Below are 20,853 nucleotides of genomic sequence, written 5' to 3'. Positions count from 1 at the left end.
TATTTATATGCTCTATGTGCATCTGACAAACCAAGATCATTCTCTGAGAATGTGTTGTAGACTGTTTTGTCTTTTCTCCAATGCCGTGGTGATGTTTATAGAGGGAGGACGGTTGTATAACCCCACCATGGTTTAGCATAAACCCCAGGATTTAGGTCAAGCCAATACAGCACAAGTGCTGATTTTGCACAAATGCATTGCAGCTACTTAGCTGCAGTGCTACACTTCATTAACTATTTTAATAAGCGAGATACATTTTTGTTTTTAATCTCTGGTTTCCTTCATTTATACACAACACTTTTTCAGAGTTTATCTAAAAACCCCAAACTGTCCTGACTTTTACAGAGACAAAAATACTGGAAGTCTTATAAGAATATTGTCAGAGGATTTATTGGGAAATGGAATGTGTAGGGATGTTCAGATAATCTTTGCAGACCTAGTTATCTAGGAAGGGAAGGGTGGAAACTGCTGATAGTTCTCATGGGATAAGAGGCTTTCTTATCGAGTGACTCATTGAGCAGATGTGTGAAGAGAATCAAATCCTTTGTAGTTTTGAAGAGTCCCAAATTAACATTGTTATTGCTTTAATACACTTTTTGAAAGAAGTCTCTTCTGCTCACCAAGGCTGCATTTATTTGATCCAAAATACAGTAAAAACTGTAATAGTGTCAAATACCTGCTTATTCATTTGAATATATTTTAAACTAATTTATTCCAGTGATGACAAAGCTGAATTTTCAGCAGCCATTACTCCAGTCTTCAGTGTCGCATGATCCTTCAGAAATCATTCTAATATGCTGATTTGGTGCTCAAGAAACTATTTTTATTATCAGTTTGAGAACAGTTCTTAAATTTTTGTTTGAAAGGCATGATTTTTTTCTCTTGCAGGATTCTTTGATAAATGGAATATATAAAAGAACATCACTTATTTGAAATAGTCAATCTAAATACTAAGAAACACACAAAGTACATAAAAATATATGCTTTAATTGTCATGGTATCGAGCATACAGAAGTGAAGCTTAACATGTTTACCGATTTAATTGGAATCACCCATATTTGATGCTGTATTTTTGATGGTTTGAGAGCATCTTTAATGATGAATCAAAATAAGCAAGTTCATGTCAAAAATGATGAATTTTTCTCTGCAAGTAAATCACATTTGTGTCAAATTCAAAAAGTCTTATTACTGGGCCCTCACTGTCAGATCTGACACATTGATTTAAACATCAATTTTCTTTGCTACTGCCTGATCCTTCACTACTTAAACCTTTATGATATGTGAAACAGAAGCAGCAGCTTTGTATAATAAGCTTGTAAAATTCATTAAGTGCACTAAAACACACCTTCGTAGTATTTACTTTAACACTACTTTAAATAAAATAAATTATAAAATAATTTCGTATATGTACACAATTAGATTCACAACTGATGTTTTTACGATGTTTCATAGACAACCAGTGAAGGAGAGACTTAAGAAGAAAGTCAGGCATAAGAACAAAATTGCCTGAATCAGAATACCTTCATGAATTTAATCACAGACTTCTCAAAGTTGAGTGTGATGACAGGTCAGCTGAGAACTGATGAATGGTATCAAGGCCACTGGAATTAGTTTTCTCTTTGAACGCATGTCCCAGCAGCGGAGACACTGAGTAATGGGACATTGCTCAGTAAAACACAGCCATGACAGCACTTGATGTAAATAAGTCTGAAGGACAATTGCGCATTACCTGTCAGCTTAAGTGAAGGAAAAAGTGTCAAACTATAAAAAACAACTATAACTTTACACTCAAACTTTCTACCTTCTAACCACGATACTCTGCCATCTAGCTTACCAGAAGCTATATTTTGTTGTGCACTAAAGTCTGTCACCTACCTTCTCACATTTAGTGACCTGGGGTGCGTTTCCCAAAAGCATCGTTGGCTAACTATGGTCGTTAATTCCGTTAATTCCAACTCGATTGGTAACGACGGAACATGCGACCATAGTTGCTTTTGGGAAACGCACCCCTGAATAGTAGCTTCCAGCTGTACAATGTGATTATTTTTTGAGGGAATAAATGGCATAAAAAAATACATCACTCTTATAATGGCCTTTGTTTTTTGGTATTCAGTGAAAGGTGACGACAAATTGAACATTATTAGTTACAAAAAGAGAAAAATGTATCTTGCAATTACAACAAATTTCTGTACATATTTTATTGATTCCTTGATTGAACTTGTCATGGACCTGCTTGATATTAAATAGAAACTGATCACCTGAGTAAATAAATTAAAACCTATCCAGTACAAGTATAGATGATGCTAATATCTTGGATCTGGATGATTGAATGGAAAAAAAGTGATAAAAAAAACTAAATTTTCCTGTAGTACATTTAAGTCTGCATTGTGATTAATTGAAACCGATTACCATCCAATGAAACTGCTTAAACACTGTGACCCAAAGGAAACACAATGGAACAGTAATACTAACTGTAGGCAAGATTCAACGTGTGTTTTGGTTAGCAGATGGTCTTGTGGCTTGGTGATAGCATATAATGCATTGATAGCGTTTTCCCACTCACTCTTGATCAGATCCTTGGGGATCCTAAGTGTGAGGTTGATCTACCCCATGTGACGTACTGTTTAGAGGCTAGGTTGCATCTCGAGCTGCCTTGCCCTCTGCCTCTGTACTGTTGTCTTTCCTCTAGCAGATGGAGCAGGTCTTGGATCCTGATCCTGATCCACTGGTGCTGTTGGAATTTGCAGCTGTAGAGAAACCGCACAGAAACAAACACAAAGAATCCGAATTTAAGAAATGCATTATATCATACAATATATAGCTGACAGGATGTGGACACTCTCTTATAATTGGCTATTCTAGTTCAGGTCTGGGCTTTTTGATGGCCCATCAAGTTCCTTGTAGATTAATGAACTACCTTTCAAATGTCTGGGGTCAATAGGTTTTTTGGCTTTTATTCTGCTGGAAGGATCAATTAAATCGATCGAAGTGACAGTAAAGTAATTTATAATGTTACAATAAAATTTGACTTAAAATAAATGCTGTTCGTTTGAACTTTCTATTTACCAAAGAATCTTGACAAATATTTTAAGCAAAGCTGTTTTCAACATTAGATACTTATAAAAAAAAGATGAATAAAAAATTTGTATCAAGAGTCTATTCCTGTTTAATGTCAACAAAAAAACACTCAACAATGTATGTGAAACAAAAATGGGAAAAGGAAGCCAATATAAGTATAACAGAAGAAGAATGGTTAACTATGTTGAGAACTCAGATGACCACAACTAATACAGATTCATGGAGGGAGTTCACTTGGAAAAATATAATAAGGTTTTTCATAACCGCTAAAATAAAATATTTGCAATCTGGGAATCCAAAAGCTGGTGAATGCTGGAGAAAATGCGGAAATGTATCGGCTGACCATTTTCACATCTTCTGGGACTGTAATATCATTCATACTTACTGGCAGGATTTGAATAGAGAGATAAATGCAATAATGGGATTGAATCTTGAATGTGACTTTAGAACAATGTACCTGGGACTGTCCTCTTCAAAAATAGCAAAGAAGGATATATACCTCTTTAATATATTATTAGCAACCAGTAAGAAGGCCATTACAAGGAAATGGCTTAAGGAAGATCCCCCATCTGTATGTGAATGGCAAGAAATTGTACATGATGTCTACAGTATGGAAGTGCTGACAAAAAAAAAAAAAAAAAAAAAAAGGTTTTTAAAATTTATAAAAAAAAAAAAAAAAAAAAAACAGCAAATCAGCATATTAGAATGAATTCTGAAGGATCATGTGACACTGAAGTTATGGCTGCGGAAAATTCTGCTTTGCCATCACAGAAATAAATTACTTTTTTAATTCAAATAATTTTTGATTAAATACATTAAATGCAGCCTTGGTGTGCATTAGAAGCTTTTAAAAACATAAAAAACCTTAACAACCCCAAACGTTTGAATAGTAGTTTATATCGGTATGTTAAATGTCAACCTGAAAATTAGCTATAGGAGGGTCTGATTGTAGGTTCTTTCAATTTTAGTACAAATACAGTGAACAGAGGATATAGACTAAAATTCAAACCATTTTTGCCAGCTGCTTCCTGTCTGGCCTTAGCTGCCTCCTCCATTGCCTTTAGTTTTGCCTCATATTCTTCCTGCCTCTCTTTCCAATGCATTCGGTTGTTCAGAATGCCGTCAAACATTGGCTGGATCTCGGGGTGAAAACGAGAGAATTCCTGTGGAAAACAAAGAGGGAATGGTTGCTAATTAATCCTAATGGCCAACACATTCTCATTTTGTTTTTAACAGTGATTTCTTGAAACAAAAAATTATGATTCATAAAGTTACCTTGTAGACAAAAGTACAGACAAAGTCGATAAAACCACACTGAAGCTTTGGCAGCTCTGCGGCTTTGTTCCTGTCCATCATGGGCTAGATTAAAAGACAGGTACCACAGGAGCTTTTTAGATTATTATTTTTTCCAAGATGGGCACTTTCCTAGCACAAACAAACAAAAAAGTTCAGTTCCCTTCATTCATAAAGGTACCTTGTAGACAAAAGTACAGACAAAGTCGATAAAACCACACTGAAGCTTTGGCAGCTCTGCGGCTTTGTTCCTATCCATCATGGGCTAGATTAAAAGACAGGTACCACAGGAGCTTTTTAGATTATTCTTTTTTCCAAGATGGGCACTTTCCTAGCAGCCCAACCAACAATATTAGATTCAGGTACTTACGATAGGTTGTTGCTCGAGAACAGTCCTCTCAAGATCACCCTGCTCCCAGAATTCAGCGGCCACAGAGAGGGCGACCTAGGATGGGAGAAATAACACTCTGTTCATTGCTGAGAAACAAAACTGTAGTCATTCTTCACTTGACATCTCTTACCTTGCTCTGCACCTCCCATGGTTTTGCGATAGCTGAGAGGTCACACGCTGTCATCATCATGGCCCTGGTCAATTATTAAAAATATAAAAACATGCAAAGCACAAAATTATTTTTTTTAAGAGATGTGTTACGCTAAAATTCCATCGTAGTTATAAATGGACACACTTACATTACAATTTCTTTCCTTGTTGTTTCAAGAGACATGAAGTCCACCCATTTCTTCTGTTCTTCATATGTCTCAGAGAGATCGACAATTTTCTGGAACATCGTTCTCTTTCTTTTAGGTAGAATTAAGTTGTTGTTTATATTTTACATCTTTTGTCTCATTTTAGCTTTACATTTAGTTTCACTTCTTTAAATGAACAGTCATGGTTACTATAAAACCGTCACTTTACAAAAAACAGCTAAATGATTCTTCAGGAAAAAAATAACTGCATATGAGTTTGAAACAACATAGTGACAAGTAAAGAATGTATTTTCATTATGATATATCATAGAAACTTACTTGAAGTACAAGGCAAGATCAGTTGCAATAATGGCTATATCAATGAGGTGTAAGACATGCTCCATTTGTCTTCTGTTGAGGTTTTGGAAGATGTTTAATGACTAAGAAAAAAAAACATATGTTAGGATCAAATCAAATTAGCGTGAAGGCTTACATTCTGGATGGTTTGCTCATACCTCGTCGGCTAACAAGAATTTGCCAAAATCCAAGTGATGCCTCTCTAGAATGGAGGATCCATGCAGCTTGGCTAGAGGATTTTGGGACCTAATCACAAAGTGTGATGATTATTATTAATAGAATCAATAATAGTACAAGTACTAGTAGAAATAGTAGTAGTATTTACTGACTTCACTTGGTAGAGATTATTTGTGCCTCTGTGGTCGATATCATGCAGGAAGCCAGCAGTGATCATGGCCATAACCTCCAAATCGGTGTAATACCGCTTTAGTTTGCCTGTCTGACTCCATAAAAAAAAAAAAAAAATCTCATTATGATTTTATCATTTTTAGTATGTGTATAAAAAATGTCACGAACAACAAAGATGCAGAAATCTGTTTGTTTGATCCAGTGTCAAACAAACAGATTTCTGCATCTTTGTGGTTTGAAATTCTTTTTTATACTTAAATCAAGAACAAACATTTAGTTTGGACCCTAAACAAGTAATTCTATAGCTTGAGCAGTACAGCATGATGCTAACACCAACATCATGCTTTGAACTCCCAGGGAATAAAATATAGAATAATAAAATAATAAAATAAAATAATAAAAGTGGCATCTAAATGAAAAAAAAAATGAAGGGAGAGCTGAGCAGGTCATACCGTGAGTAAAGTGAACATGGTTTGCCCAACATTGAAGCCATGGCGCCAGTTGTGGTAGGTGATTCTTCTGTAGCCTTTGCTGACTGAGTACATGAATCTCACCAAAACCTAATTAGAAGATAGCAGCCAATTTTATGGAATTTCATGATACTTCATGACAAAAATCAGGTGCCTCCATCATTATAAACAAGCACATTTACCTCCTGAGGGACCTGGAACTTTTTAACCACTCCAACTTCATAGTACATCTGGATCCCACACGTTACAAGATCCAATTCAGTGCAGTCAAAGTCTGAAAAATGGAATGCGTAGATCTCAAACTTATTCAGGCCAGGCAGCTCTTTTTTCTGCATGAAAAATAATAAAACCAAAGTCAGACCGTGCACAACTTTTTGAGAACATAAACCAATGCAAAAGAAAAAATATAAATAATTTGAAAAATGCAGTAATAGCTGAAACAGCATAACTTAAACATTAATTTACATAGACATATTTGAAAGCATCTGTAATGTTTCTACTAATGGATTCCTATTAAAGGCGACTTTCTTTATCTTATCTCTCTGAGAAGTTTAACATCAAACTGTGATTTCAAAAATCTTTAATTAATTAAAGCAGTTCAGTGTACCAGAATCTCCAAAAGCTCTTCCTCCTCACAGTCTCTTGGTTCTCTGTCAAAATATTCTCTTGTTTTCTAGAATACAAATACCAAAGAAAACAAAAATAAGTAGTTATAAAATAATAACAAAATAAAATTTGCAACTTAAAACTATAGTCTTACAAGGATGTTTTGAATCTCATCATCTCGACATTTGACATGGTACAGCACCATGTCCTGGGCAATGTCCTTCCTGTTCTCCAGCTTGTTCATTTTGTCATAGGTGTCTGTATTGAGGACTGACCAGCCCAGAAACTGTGTCAAAGCCTGTCAAGACAGCAACGCATTATTCCGTAAGTCAACAAGTGAGTGGTTTTTGTATTTATCAGTAAATGACCGTTCTCTTTAGTGCTACCAATCAGTCTATCAGTTGTACCTCCATGAGTTGTTCATCATGGTCATCAAATGGTTTGCCATCCTTCCTGTTGTAGAAAGTTGCAACACCAACAATTTCTTCTTTTTTGTTGACAACTGGCAGGGACAGCACGTTCTTGATGGTCCATCCACTGTCATCCAGAGCTTCCGTCTACAGAAACCCAAAGTGTTCTTACTACAAGTCAAGGGAACTTCAAGCATTAAACATGTTTTAGACAGTAAACAAAAATACCTGAAATTTGAACATTTCATCTGCTGCTGCATTCATGATGTTGCAAATCTTGAATACACAACAGAAATCAATAAATTAATATGTAAATACATACTTAACATTTCAAAAATCAACCATACTTCATTCCCAAAGTAAAAAAGGAGTCACTTACAAATCCACTCTCTGCTACATATGTAGGTAATTCACTAACCAAAGCCCAATGATCTGCAGGTGGAGATCTGTGAAAAAGAAAATTGTGTTTTTTTTATAATGCTATCTCTTCTAATGCACACATTGGCTATAATACGTTGGTTACTAGAAGAAAAAGAGGAAAACTTACGGTATGACCTTGATGTCCTCTTTTCCATGCAAAATGTAATCAATAACTTTGTAGAAAATAATTTCCTAAGTAAAAGATACAAAAATCAGATTTAGATAAAGGTGTTAAATATGATGCGATTTCAAGTTTTCCTTTCTCTTTGGAGTGTTACAAGCTCTTGGTGCATAAAGAAGATCTGTAAAGTTGCAAAGACTAAAGTCTCAAATCCAAAGAGATATTCTTTATGATCACAAATGCAGACAGGGTTTTATGTTTACGCGGCACGATGCAATGCAACGCGTAAAAAGACAGTATAAGTCATTATAATCAGCAATTATGTCCCCACTGGATGCAACAAATGCCTCGTTTGTAATGGGTTTTCATGTTTTTTGTTTCGTCACTCCGGCCGGGACACGGCATCAACAGTATGGTGAGGGGCGTAACATTTCCGTCACATGCTTGAGGTATTCGGCCAATCACAACGCACTGGATAGCTGGCCAATCAGAGCACACCTTGCTTTTCAGACCGATGAGCTTTGTAAAAATCGACGCGTTTCAAAAAGGCGGGGCATAGAGGAGAAACAATAATGTACAGTATGTGGAAAATAATGTGTTTTTTTTACTTTAAACCGCATAAACACATTTCATTACACCAAATACACAAAATAATGTTCTTTTTAGCAACATCATATGACCCCTTTAAAGGTGTAGTTCTCCCAAAAAAAAATAATATTCTGCCAACATTTATCATCCCAAATCTATATAATTTTCATTCAGAAAAAATAAATGGTCTAGCAAAAATACCCCAAGCTGCTCTCTTATATTTAATAAAAGTGAATGGTGACCACAGATGTCACTGTTTGGAATATAAGCTCCAAACTGGGACACAAGAAAGTCAAATGGATTTGCAATGACATAAGAGTTAGTAAATGTTAAAACAATTTTGATTTTGGGGGAATTTGAATTGTAAAAAAATGCAGCTTACCCTTCCATCAGGAGTTACAGGGCCAGAATAAGGTGGCTGCTCTCCCATCAACACAGGCCAAATATCAAAGAACTCCTGCAAGAGAATAAAACCTCCGGGTCAGTCTTTGAGAGGGACGTGACAGCCTCTAAATTAAGTATGAAGTCTCTGTTCCTTCCAGCAATTATAGTGATTGACGTACCTTTTCCTTGGTCATGTCCAGTAGGCCCACAGAGTACCTGTCACAGTTGAGATAGGCTCGTACTGTGTACAAAGCTTTGTGAAACTGTCGCTCAATGTCTGTGAGCTCTTCAAACACCTTGTTAGCTGACCAAAACAGCAGCTATGCATGAGATACATGAAAAATGCATTTAAAATCTACCTTTTTCAATTCAGTTTTACAATTTTGTCACCTATTATGCAGATGTACCTGTCCTTTTCGTGTCTCACAGTTATGAAGGTAGCTCAGATGAAAAATCTTCAGGTTCAGAGAGCCAACTTTCAGATACTTTAAAAAAAGCTTTAAAAGAAGAGAAAATAACATGATGCCATACCTTTACTGTCTCTTTAAATGCCAAGTATGTCTTTACTGTACCATTTCAACATTTTATAAAAAATATCTAACTCTTATTGTGAATACTACTGTTGAAAACCAACACACTTAGAAATAATTGCCAGTTAAAATGTGTTCACATAAGTTTTGAAAGACTTTTACAGTTTACTTATTGTTTTCTTATTTAAAATTTAAACTGTGAAGCAAAAGAAATTCTTTAAAGTTGTGCTTGTGCTATTTTTACTGGTTTTGAGGCCACTGTAGACTGTATTAATAATAGTGGTGGACAGAAACAGCAAAAAGACACTTACATCCTCATCTTCATCTGTGAAATGGGGTCCAGTAGTCTTGTTGACTGCCATGATGATGCCTACGACGTCTTTTCCATTCATGATGGGTGTGGCCAAGATGTTGCGTGTGGTGTATTCAGTTAGTTCATCAACGAATGAGCTGAAGTGACTGTCCTACAGTGAAAGCAAAGTCAGTTTTGTCACATACAGAATACACTTGTCCCTACGCACTAGTCTTTTTATCACTTACTAACAATTGATATTTGTTGTAGAGTCAGGCTGAAAAAAAAAAACATTTATTTATTAGTTTATTTCTTAATTTAGATACAAATTTGTATTCTTTTGATGTTAAGCACAATATCTCATCACAGTTGAAATACATGCAGTACATAAGAAAATAAATTTTAAAAGACACATTTTAAAGAAATATTTATAATTCACTTTTAACTGTGGCATTTTTCTAACAATTAATTACTGCTAATGGAAAAATGACATATGGATATTAGAAAGATTAAAAAAAAACATTTTAGTAACACTTAACAAAAAAGGTCCTATTAGCTATCATTAGTTAATGCATTAACTAACATTTAGTCACAATGAGAAATACATTTGTTACTTTATTTATTAATCTGTTAGTTAATAAAACTATTAACTGTAAGTTTGTGTTAGCGCAAGTCCATTAAATAATATCAACAGATACAACTTTTGATTTTAATAATGCATTAGTAAATGATAAAATTAACATTAAGTGTAATAAATGCTTTACTTTTGGTTACACTTTATTTTATGGTGTCCTTGTAACAGTGTAATTATACATTTAAGTACTGAGTAATATTAAATAACTACATGTATTTACTATATGGTTAGGGCAAGGATGAGGGTTTGGTTTAGGGTTAGTTGCATGTAATTATGCATCATTTATTGTTTTTACTATAGTACATACATGCAACATTTGTAACAAGGGCACCATAAAATAAAGTGCTACCATTTTTTATTGTTAGTTCATGTAAAATAATGCAACAAATGTTAATGGAAGCTTATTGTAAAGTGTTACCAAGAAGCGTTTTATTGCCCCCGTTTAACAAGATAACTATTTTACAAGCGATTAAACAAACAATCTGTAATTCAACTACTGAGAGAAGATTTGGTCACTGTGTAAATGCCACAGGTGAAATAATCCTTCATGCTGCACATGGGTCATGGCATATTGAAATAAATGGATTATGTCAAGAGGATTTGCCAAGCCTCAAAATATGACCATACCTGCAGTTTAATAATGTCTAATAGTGTGACTAGTCTCTCTCAATCAAATTTTACAGTTTGTCTGATCTGTGTACAGCAATGTTTTCCTTTGTACCTGTGTAACATCCTTCACATTGATGGGTTTCTTGGTTTGAGCCACATATCCTACTATACCGATGTCCAGAGGGAAGACGATCTCAGAGTCTGGAGGCACCACGCAGTCATCGAGCTCAGAATTTTCATTAACGTTGAAGAGATGTGTAGCCAGCTCAGCGATGCCGTTTCTCTGTCGATACATGAACAGGCTACATCGGTCGGCATGGATCAGAGCGCTGATCCGCTTCAGAATCTTAAAAATCACCTTCTCCATATTGACGTTCTCCTGCATGTCTGTAATGAGATCGTAGAATAGCGCTCCCTCCTCTACTGAGCATATGTCCTTAAAACTGTCCATATCCACTTTCGACTCTGGTATTCGCATGATCGAGGCCACAGCACCAGGTTTGAGCTTTTTGTCAAAATAGCTCCTGGCAAAATCTGGATTTCCATCCAGGAACTTCTCCACGTCTTCCTTTTTGACACTCATCTTGGGATCTTCTGCCTCAATCCCAGTACTGGCAGGTGATGGCCAAGGAATGAGAGTTCAAATGAGGTTTCAGGACAAAAACTGAATATTTACAGCATATAATCAAATCCTCAAACAGTTGAGAAAACGAAGAATCGTGAGATGAGACGCCTGCCACAGCAGGGGCAACCCGTGTCCAATCTAACTGTCATCAGCAAGGTGTTTTCCTAATAGTGTTGAAGGTGAATCAGGATCTGCTCTAGTAAAACTGATCAGGTGACCTGTATCAAAGCCTGAGCCCAGAGCTGAAACCGAACGACATCCTCCTCTGAACGCTCTCTGCGTCCTGGGAAAGAGAAGAGATGCTCTTAATGACAGTTTTATAGGAAAAGCTATACGGTCATAAAGTATGTGAGTGCTAATGCACAATCATATGATTTGTTCCTCTACGTCTCCTCTCCCAGAAGCCTGGCCTTTGCGCTACAAGCTCTTTAAGTTCTTATTAAAAACACACTCCTCAATACTAAGCCCTATTTAACCAGGCCACTAGCTGATTATCTCAGCACCCCAGTTGTCTTCTTACTCAATGTGACTGCAACCATGAGAGCAGTGAAAGGGCTTTCCTAAAAAATGGAAAAGAACAAATGTACAGTATATGTGAATATCAGTCATTAAATAAGACCAAAGGATGACCAGACATATTAATAGTGAGCCTGAACTGCTTTAAATTAAATAAATAAATAAATTAATGAATTAAATAAAATAAAAAAGCAAAAATAAACTAAAATAATAAAATAAAATAACATAGAAAATGCAGAAATGAAATAAAATAAAAATGCAAAAATAAAATAATAGAATAAAATAAAATTAGCACCCGTAACTATTCTCAAAAAGAGTAAATAACTCTGTATTTCATTCTAATTCTTAAAAGTATAATATTGCCATTTTGTATAGAAGTAACATGGATAAGCTTAAAAGCCATTAGCTTAAAAGTGGGACCACTGCAGATACATATAATTAGAAAAATATAACTGGTAGACTGTGATTCATGTGCCATTGAGTGCCAATATTATGAACACTGTTCACCAACAGTATTATATAATTAGTGTGTGGTATTTATAAACAGAGTACATTGTACTCATAGTGTACACATAGTGGCATAATTCAGAAGAATTATGAACGAGACAAAACAAAAAATGCAAAAATAAAATAAAATAAAATAAAAAATGTACGCTGCTTGTTTGGAAACCTTTCCTAAACCTGTTGGTCTTGGTTCTGCAATTCAGGTACATTTGGTGCATTCTAAATACTCCTAATAAAAACTACTAAGGAATACGTGCCTACATGGAATAACCATAAAGAGTCTTATCATAAAATGCCTATAATCCTTTTGTTTAGGTAAAGTTCATATCCATCGTATCCATCTTAAGCAAAAGGTCATGAGGATAATCAGCATATTAATAGCTACATACCTGCACAAAACAATCAGAGCTTTTGCTGCTGAGGGAAGGTCCTGTGTGCATCTGTGAGTGCTGGTCTATCTCTATTTTTTGGTAAAACCCTGCTGTTTAGAAGCTGTACATTATTAATTGTCAAATGTATGCAGTTGTCAGTTAGTTGCCAATACACAAAGACTGTAACTAAATCAACCTGTTAGACAAATGCAGTGTCTGTGGAGTTGCCTGGGGGTTAAGATGGAATGGGAATCAACTCTACCAGGGTGTGAACCTCAACCTCTATATTAGCACATCCATAACCAATAGGATATCACCAACCATTGTATTGATAAGAATAACTGATTCCTAAGCACAAATTTCAATAATGTGTTCATGTTTGTTTAAACATTTAAATGATAATATGTAAGACATTTTTACTCTTTGATGTGAAGAAAATTTTTATTTTGTGGGTGACTTCTTGACCCACGAAAAAGCGGTAATCAGAATCTGAATTCAGCCCTAGTGTTTTTTTTTTTGCTATAGTTCTTTTGTTACTGTGCCACCTAGTGATAGGAATCAGTCATTGTTCTGCACTCTTAGGCAAAAAAGTTGTCACTGGGACAGGTACCTTTTCAAAATACACAAATATGTACCATTAAGGTACAAATATGTACACTTTAGGTACTAAGATGTACCTTTAAGGTACCAATATGCACTAGGGCTGCAAAACGATTCATCGCGATTAACTGCATTCAAAACAAAAGTTTGTTTACATACTATATGTGTGTGTACTTTATTATGTATATATTAAAATACACACACATACATGTATACATTAAAGAAAAATATGTTAGATTTATATATAAAATATTTATATTTATATATAATATAGATTATATACAAGTATAAATATATACATACAATTTTTTTTTTACTATTGTGACGAGACAGTAGCTTGAGGATCCATCTGCAGTTTATTAGACACAACCAGTACAAGGCAGGGAAGTAGACAGTAGTAACCAACAGTACACGTAATCCAGCGAACAGGCAGAGAATCGGGGCCGGCGGCGAGCAATCACAGTACATAAACAGGCTAAAGGGGTCGGGGCTGGCAGCAAGAATCAGAATCGAGATAAACAGTCCAGGTCAATACACAAGCAGGTAGAATCACAGAAAACGCTCAGAAATGATCACCGGGGCAAATCAAGACTTCGCACTGAAGAGCAGATAAGAGTGCCTTAAATAGGTGTGTGAGCGTGTGAGATAATTGAAGACAGGTGCAGGGTGATCAGTACCAGGTATGAAGGCTGATGGGAGTTTGAGTCCGAATGAGGTGGTTAATACTCAGGTGACGGCTCCCTCTGGTGGCGCGAGAGCTGTAGTGCGGGAGCCTCCTTTGTAACAACTATATACAGTACATGTGTGTGTATATTTATATATACATAATAAATATACACAGTACACACACATATAGTATGTAAACTGTGATTAATCATTGTGCAGCCCTATTATGAACCCTTTAGGGGTAAGTAAAATACAAAGGTGAACCTTTTGAAAAGGTTCCGCTGCAGTGACAACTTTTGTATCTTTTTATCTAAGAGTGTGCTGATCAGTAAGATGCTACACATTAACCAAATGAAAATGAAAACAAATTGATTCTCAAACTCTGTAAATAAAAGACCTCAAGGTTTTATATGATAATTCAAACATTTTTTTTTTGTAATTGTCTAAATGCGTTTGTCACTGCCTACAAAACCCACAAGGGTGCAGCAGACCACAGTTTGACTCATTTCACTGAACTCATGTGAACTTATTGATCTCACATGCAAATGATCTTGCAATTTGCACAGTTTGACTGAACTCAATTGATCTTGACTATTTTATACTGCAGTCCTTGGATTGGCTGATGGGAAGGGTTGCTGTGTCTCTAATGGTTGAAAACCATTAGATTTGCAATTTTATTTTGCAAAATAAAATAAATATATTTTATATATATATATATTAAATATATTTTAATAAAATATATTAAGATTTGCAATTTTAATTTGCAAAATTGACTGTGTTGGGTAGCATTGTTCAAGAACACTATCCTGGCAGGCATTTAGAAATCTTACACTGTTTTCTGTGTAAGATCTTACACATCTTACAAAAAAAAAAAATATTCACAGCATGTGTATCATGACCTGAAGGTCGACTTTTTACATTTTACAAAAAGGCCTTTTACTTGCTAAAAAGTATAACCAATCAGTTAGAGGCCAGAACAGATTTATTAATTTAGAGGTCTTTCAAATTCATGCATCAAATACATATGCTTTATAGGGTTAAATACCCCGTTCTTTGAACTGAGCATGAAACAATGGATGTGATTCCAGAAAACAAGCTTAATCTACTGCATCAGTCAATGGGAACATGTGCATGGTCAGCACTGGTGTATGAACTCACGCTAAGGAGTGCCTTTGTTTGAATAGTTTCATAGGTTGGCCAGGAACAAACCTTGGGGGATGTGAGGGATTAGGATCAGGGTTTATGGGGTGAAGTCCACGTGAACGACAAACAAAACAAGAGGGCCATAGATGCATTTCTGCAAGTGCTGAAGCTTAAGGAAACAGCAAGGTGTGAAAATATCCACTGAGAAAAAAATGTATGGTGAAGAATTTAATGAAAAAAGTGGTGTTTGCTATTAAATTAATATGACAATGCTTTTTGACAAAAGGTTTAACCAAGTTAGAGGCAACTGTTAAAGCTGAATAGTGCAAACGTGTTCTAACACATTATTAGTACAAGGGATACACAACCTAACAAAATAAAATGATGTCATTATTTACTTAGCCTCATGTTGATTCAAACCTGAATGATTTTCTTTTTTCTGCGGAACACAAAATATGATATTTTGAAGAATAACTTGTAATTGTTATCCCAACAACATTTATTGGAGCCCAATTATCCAAATGTATAGACCAAAAAACCCAACGAGACAATTCTCAAAATATCTTCTTTTCTTTGTCATCTGTTTACATAGTATATATAGCTGAGATCTTGAGAAGCTGTGGCCAAAAAAAGAATTGAAGGTATTAAAAAAGAAGTGTACTAATCTCTGTGGAGTACACCCACAAATATATACTACTGAACGCTGCCTTGAGTGCCAAGAGAGGTCAGCCAGGTTAGCCATATCTCATCTTTAGACACAGCCTAAATAAATGGTTTGGGATTGGAACTATGGCAACACTGCCACTATTAGAGTTACTCAAGACAGGAACTAATTAAGCATTATGTAATGGAACTTGTCAAGCATACTGGCAACTGTATGGATACATATGATGCTGAATCACCCCACCTGAGAGCAAAATTCTTTGAGGTCGCAATAGCATTGAGCCAGGAGGTCTCAGTACTGTAACGTGACATCCAATCCTAATACTGCTAATTCAGCAAATGTTGGCCACTTACGTTACGCAGATATGCATGGTAACTAGTCCCAAGAACAGCTCAGAAAAGTCTTATGGGGACAATCTAGAACAAGTCATCTCACAATAGATACGAATGTACATCAATCGTGTTGGACAATAAATTTCATCTTCAATATCATATGTCTGGCTGAGTATCTTAAAAACAGACCTAGACAGTTAACAGTGATTCCTGAATTAAATTTCCAAACAAAACTGTGATATAATGGTTGTTAAAATCAGATTAATAACCTAAACCTAAAAGAGATACTAAAAAACGGGCATATCTGATACTGACTGAATTGTATATATATTACTTTTTAAATGAATGAATAAATGAATGAAAAAAATAAATAAATCCTACTGATTAATATCAAAGATAATTATTATTATTAATAATAAAATCTTTATTTGAAAAATGGAGTTGAATAATGAGGTAGACTAGGAGCCTGTACAACAGCATCATAAATAAATTTAGAATAGATCATGCAATTTTATGCATTGCTTTTATGTAATGACATCATAGGGTAAAGAAATATTATATTATCTAGATTTTGATTGCATAATTACACTCTAAAAAATGCTGGGTTAAATACTACTCAGTGCTGGGTAAAATAGGGACAAACCCAGCAATTGGGCTGTTTTGACCCAGCGGTTGGGTTAAATGTTTAACCCACCGTTCTGGGTAGTAACTCAACCGCCGGGTCAAAACATCCCAATTGCTGGGTTTGTCCCTATTTTACCCAGCACTGGGTAGTATTTAACCCAGCATTTTTTAGAGTGTACTATTCCTGCTTTTCATAGCGCACAAATACTGTGCTATTATAAACAAGGCTCCTCTTAAAACCTGATGAATGTGAAATTGATGTGATCACAACACACAAATCTACTAGAAAGAGCCAAGTACATTATTACATAATAGATTCTCATAATGAACAAAGCTGCTTCCGTAATCACGTCCATCTGATCAAAACAACACAAAGCCTCTAGGAGCCTATTGTCATCAAGATAACACTGGAACATGCACCCTCCCCACTCAAATCAACAATCACAATCATCCCAACACAACAATTTGTCTCGTCTTGTTGTTTTCAAATTTTTGGACAATTAGTACATCTTGCATTAGCTAAAGCTTGTTCATCTTTGGAAAAACATCTGTGGAATTTACTGGAGTGGTGTTACAATTAAGTCACTAAATTTTATCCAAATTATTTTAACTAAATTTTAATCCTCTATCTTACATCTATGAGTTTCTCTTATAGTAGTTAATATTTTAACATAATAAACATCAACATACAGGACATAAAGGATCTAGATTTAAACTTAGACAAAAATCAAGATTAGTCTTTTTCAAAATAACAAACTGAAGAGCCATCCTTAGTCAGCAACATTCTCGCTTCATGTAATAATCTGTCAAGGGATGATATGGACCAGTAACTACTGTATCTAGTTTGAAGAGAGAATATATACAAGAGTTATTATGAGTTCCAATCTTTGGAGGTAAACTATTCCAAAAAAATCACCTAATAACATAACACACTGCAATACGTGTTCAACACAGATAGATATTTTATTTTTATTTCAATTTTGTTTTTCTAAAACAATTCCCAATGTTTTTGCTTTACAGTTAAAGTCTCACTACATTCACTATAGTTGCATAAAGCTTTAATTGTTTTATTGGCGAGCATGGGAGGGTTCAACCGAGAAGCCAGATTACAGTGAGGATTTCTACAACCAGATTAACCATAGATTTAAGAACCTTATTTAGTCACAAGAAGTGAAAATAATCAATAAGCCTGTCTGTAGAGTTGGTATAAAAGCGCCTTTGCTCAGTGTAGACAACACAGCCTTGTGGAGAACCACAAAGAGAGATCCTACACCACTGAATCCTTCCTTTTGTTCACTCCAAACAACAACAAAACAAACAGGTAAGATCTAGTGTTTTCTGTAGGCCCTTAGGGCTATGAGGTTAACTAAACTGCAGTTCAAACTGCAATGAAAAAATGATCTGATTAGCACCTGTGGTTTCCTTCTCAGTTGCTCAGAATGGAATACTACAAGTTTGCCCTGCTGGTGGTTTTCCTGTCCTACATTGAGCGCTGCTGGTCTTCTTCCTGCGTTGTGGACAGCTTTACAGTCAAGGACAACTTTGACCCCAAGAGAGTATGTAGTATGCAGATTAATGAGTTAGGATAAAAGGATAAAAAGTTTGCACATTTGCAATCTTAATATAAAACAGACAGGCTGACCTAACCTGGTGTGTTGTATCTGGTAGTATGCAGGCAAATGGTACGCTCAGCAGAAGAAAGACCCAGAGGGACTCTTCCTCCAGGACAACATCTCTGCCGAATACACCATTGATGATGATGGCACCATGACTGCCTCTTCCAAGGGCCGCGTAACTCTTTTCGGGTCAGTGATGAGTCTGAAAGTATGATTGTAACAATGAAGCATTCAATGACATTTGATTCAGAAAGCTTAATAAGCTTAAATAAGATTGCGATAACTTCACCTGCTAATGCTAATTCTGCTAATTCACGCTAACAGAAAATGTTCTCTGAACTTTGGAGATTCTCTCGAAGTTATGACCAAAATATTCTTTCAGTAACATTAATAGAATGTTCCTTCAAAGTTATCTGGTCTTTAGTAATGTTCTCAAAACGTTAGCACAAAAACATTAGTTATACTTATGGAATGTTTCTTTGTGTTAGATGGTTTAGAGAACATTCAAACATAACATTCGGATAATGTTTGCAAAATAATAAAATGGAATTTAATGTTGTCTTTAACATACACTTAACCAAGAAAAATGTTCTCCAAACATTTAAAAAAAATGGGAAAAACTGGACATTTTGATAGTCCCGAGAACAATGAAATCACATGCTAATGCTAATCTTAGCCTACTGCTTAAGGCATCTGGGTTGATTCAGACAAGTTTAAATATACGTTAGTGATGACGTCATATGCTAATGCTAATCCTGCTGCTTACGAATTCTGTGTTGATTTGGCAATTAAGTTTAATTATATGACAGCAAAGTCATCTCATGCTAATGCTAATCCTGCTTTATACATGCTCTTGGTTAATTGACAAATAAGTTAGTGCTGATGTCACATGCTAATGCTAATCCTGCTAACTCTTTACAGATTCTGGGTTGTATGTGCTGACATGGCTGCACAGTACAGTGTTCCTGACCCAGGCACTCCTGGCAAGATGTTCATGAACTATCAGGGCTTGGCTAGCTATCTGTCCAGCGGAGGTCAGAAGACACTTATGTGCCCATTATCACATCTGTACCCATTACTGTCACATGAATCATTTGACTTATGTTTATTCTTCATAAAGGTGACAACTACTGGGTCATTGACACCGACTACGACAACTATGCTATCACCTACGCTTGCCGCAGTCTGAAGGATGATGGCACATGCGAGGATGGCTATGCCATTGTCTTCTCACGCAACCCCCGTGGCCTGCCTCCTGCAATCCAGCGCATCGTCCGCCAGAAACAAGACGAGCTCTGCATGGCTGGTCAGTTCCAGCCCGTCCTGCAGTCTGGTAAGTCCACTGACAGAAGTCAGGCTTTCAATTTAGCTGCAACACAACAAAAGCAGTCTTATTAATTCAGCTAATCGTGCACATAAAGATGGAGTTTGGATTTGATTTGTCTGTCTAATCTGATTTTTCCCATTTCACATTTTACAGGGACTTGCTAAACTGTTAGAGGAAACGAAGAGCATGCTGGCATAAGAAGCGGCATCCGGGGTCATTCCATTTCAGTGCTGTAGAGATGCATGCGTGCATCAGGGAGACATCAGATCATTGAACTTCTTATCTCAAGGGAACCTTGGACTGTGCTAAGTGTATGTGACAATAAATATTTTTTAAACAAAACTTACTTTTGGACATTTTTGTGGAATTTATAGGGGTGGGTGGTTGTGCATTGTTTTGCATATCATTGACATCTTCAGTATCACTGACCAGAAGTCAGTCTCGTCAAGGATGTTTTTGAAGATTATTTGAAATTTAAAATACATTAGAATGGATACACAAATGAATGCCCCATTTGTGTACAAACTGAAAGGGATATATTATACTCCACAGCATATTTGCATTAATAACAAATACTCGCAGACTTTGAAATATTTCACAAATACATGTAATTTGCTGCATCATCGCTGCTAAAAGTGACCATTTTCAAACAGGTTTCCTCAAACACTCCGCCCATCTGCCCTTGGTCGAACAAACAGGTAGCCACGCCCCAATCTCACACCATTGGCTGAGCTGTTGCCAGGCAGATCGGATGCTCAAAAAAACAGAGCAATGTTTTGACAGCAACACAAAGCCACAGACACAAACAGTGTTACACTTTTAGGGAGAACAACTTACACATCATTTTATATTGTGGGCCAATTAATAGAAAGCATTTCAACAATACAAACAACAACACCTTTTTACAAAACATTTAAACATAGTATATGCATTTTAAGGTTACACTAGATTCCTGAATATATAGATATGTGTTTATAAGTAATCAGCAGATTTATGCTATCTAGGTGTAAACATAAATTCAAAATCTAATGCAACCGT

General features: G+C 35.7%; 2 protein-coding genes across 4 annotated transcripts; one reads left to right on the top strand and one right to left on the bottom strand.

The window, feature by feature from the left end:
- Positions 1-1,646: 1,646 nt before the first annotated feature.
- Positions 1,647-11,879, bottom strand: LOC107681163 (rod cGMP-specific 3',5'-cyclic phosphodiesterase subunit beta-like). 2 transcript variants are annotated; one of them, XM_016477357.1, is made up of 23 exons: positions 11,817-11,879; positions 10,940-11,735; positions 9,604-9,756; positions 9,170-9,259; positions 8,942-9,082; positions 8,761-8,835; positions 7,797-7,861; positions 7,629-7,695; positions 7,478-7,525; positions 7,247-7,396; positions 6,994-7,137; positions 6,841-6,906; positions 6,416-6,562; positions 6,216-6,323; positions 5,745-5,854; positions 5,574-5,661; positions 5,398-5,498; positions 5,062-5,169; positions 4,893-4,956; positions 4,742-4,816; positions 4,354-4,437; positions 4,088-4,241; positions 1,647-2,747 (listed from the first exon to the last, which is right to left on the bottom strand). In XM_016477357.1, the coding sequence occupies exons 2-23, from the start codon at positions 11,408-11,410 to the stop codon at positions 2,686-2,688; spliced, it is 2,571 nt and encodes an 856-aa protein (XP_016332843.1). In that variant the 5' UTR covers positions 11,411-11,735; positions 11,817-11,879; the 3' UTR covers positions 1,647-2,685. The 2 variants fall into 2 exon arrangements, with proteins under 2 accessions (XP_016332843.1, XP_016332844.1); XM_016477358.1 differs by lacking the exon at positions 4,354-4,437 and adding an exon at positions 4,553-4,636 and having other exon boundaries at positions 10,940-11,876.
- Positions 11,880-18,088: 6,209 nt separating this feature from the next.
- On the top strand, positions 18,089-20,157 carry LOC107681187 (purpurin-like). 2 transcript variants are annotated; one of them, XM_016477399.1, is made up of 6 exons: positions 18,089-18,193; positions 18,303-18,428; positions 18,541-18,677; positions 19,410-19,522; positions 19,609-19,821; positions 19,969-20,157. In XM_016477399.1, exons 2-6 carry the CDS (start codon positions 18,312-18,314, stop codon positions 19,977-19,979), a joined length of 591 nt encoding a protein of 196 aa, XP_016332885.1. In that variant the 5' UTR covers positions 18,089-18,193; positions 18,303-18,311; the 3' UTR covers positions 19,980-20,157. The 2 variants fall into 2 exon arrangements, with proteins under 2 accessions (XP_016332885.1, XP_016332886.1); XM_016477400.1 differs by having other exon boundaries at positions 18,094-18,193; positions 18,282-18,428.
- Positions 20,158-20,853: the final 696 nt, after the last annotated feature.

The sequence above is a fragment of the Sinocyclocheilus anshuiensis genome, unplaced genomic scaffold (assembly GCF_001515605.1).
Source record: "Sinocyclocheilus anshuiensis isolate Anshui unplaced genomic scaffold, SAMN03320099.WGS_v1.1 scaffold412, whole genome shotgun sequence".
Lineage (NCBI taxonomy): Eukaryota > Metazoa > Chordata > Actinopteri > Cypriniformes > Cyprinidae > Sinocyclocheilus > Sinocyclocheilus anshuiensis.
The sequence above is the reverse complement of the archived record's forward strand: the minus strand, read 5'-3'. Positions and strand labels throughout refer to the sequence as shown.

Excerpts from the sequence above, each read along its gene's own strand:
- LOC107681163 (XM_016477357.1), bottom strand. The coding sequence starts at position 11,410 with ATGAGTGTCAAAAAGGAAGACGTGGAGAAGTTCCTGGATGGAAATCCA. Across the intron at positions 7,526-7,628 it reads ATGTAGCAGAGAGTGGATTT|ATTTGCAACATCATGAATGC; the intron begins GTAAGTGACTCC and ends TGTGTATTCAAG. Across the intron at positions 5,499-5,573 it reads AATTCTTGTTAGCCGACGAG|TCATTAAACATCTTCCAAAA; the intron begins GTATGAGCAAAC and ends TTTTTTTCTTAG.
- LOC107681187 (XM_016477399.1), top strand. The coding sequence starts at position 18,312 with ATGGAATACTACAAGTTTGCCCTGCTGGTGGTTTTCCTGTCCTACATT. Across the intron at positions 18,429-18,540 it reads ACAACTTTGACCCCAAGAGA|TATGCAGGCAAATGGTACGC; the intron begins GTATGTAGTATG and ends TGTATCTGGTAG. Across the intron at positions 18,678-19,409 it reads GGCCGCGTAACTCTTTTCGG|ATTCTGGGTTGTATGTGCTG; the intron begins GTCAGTGATGAG and ends AACTCTTTACAG.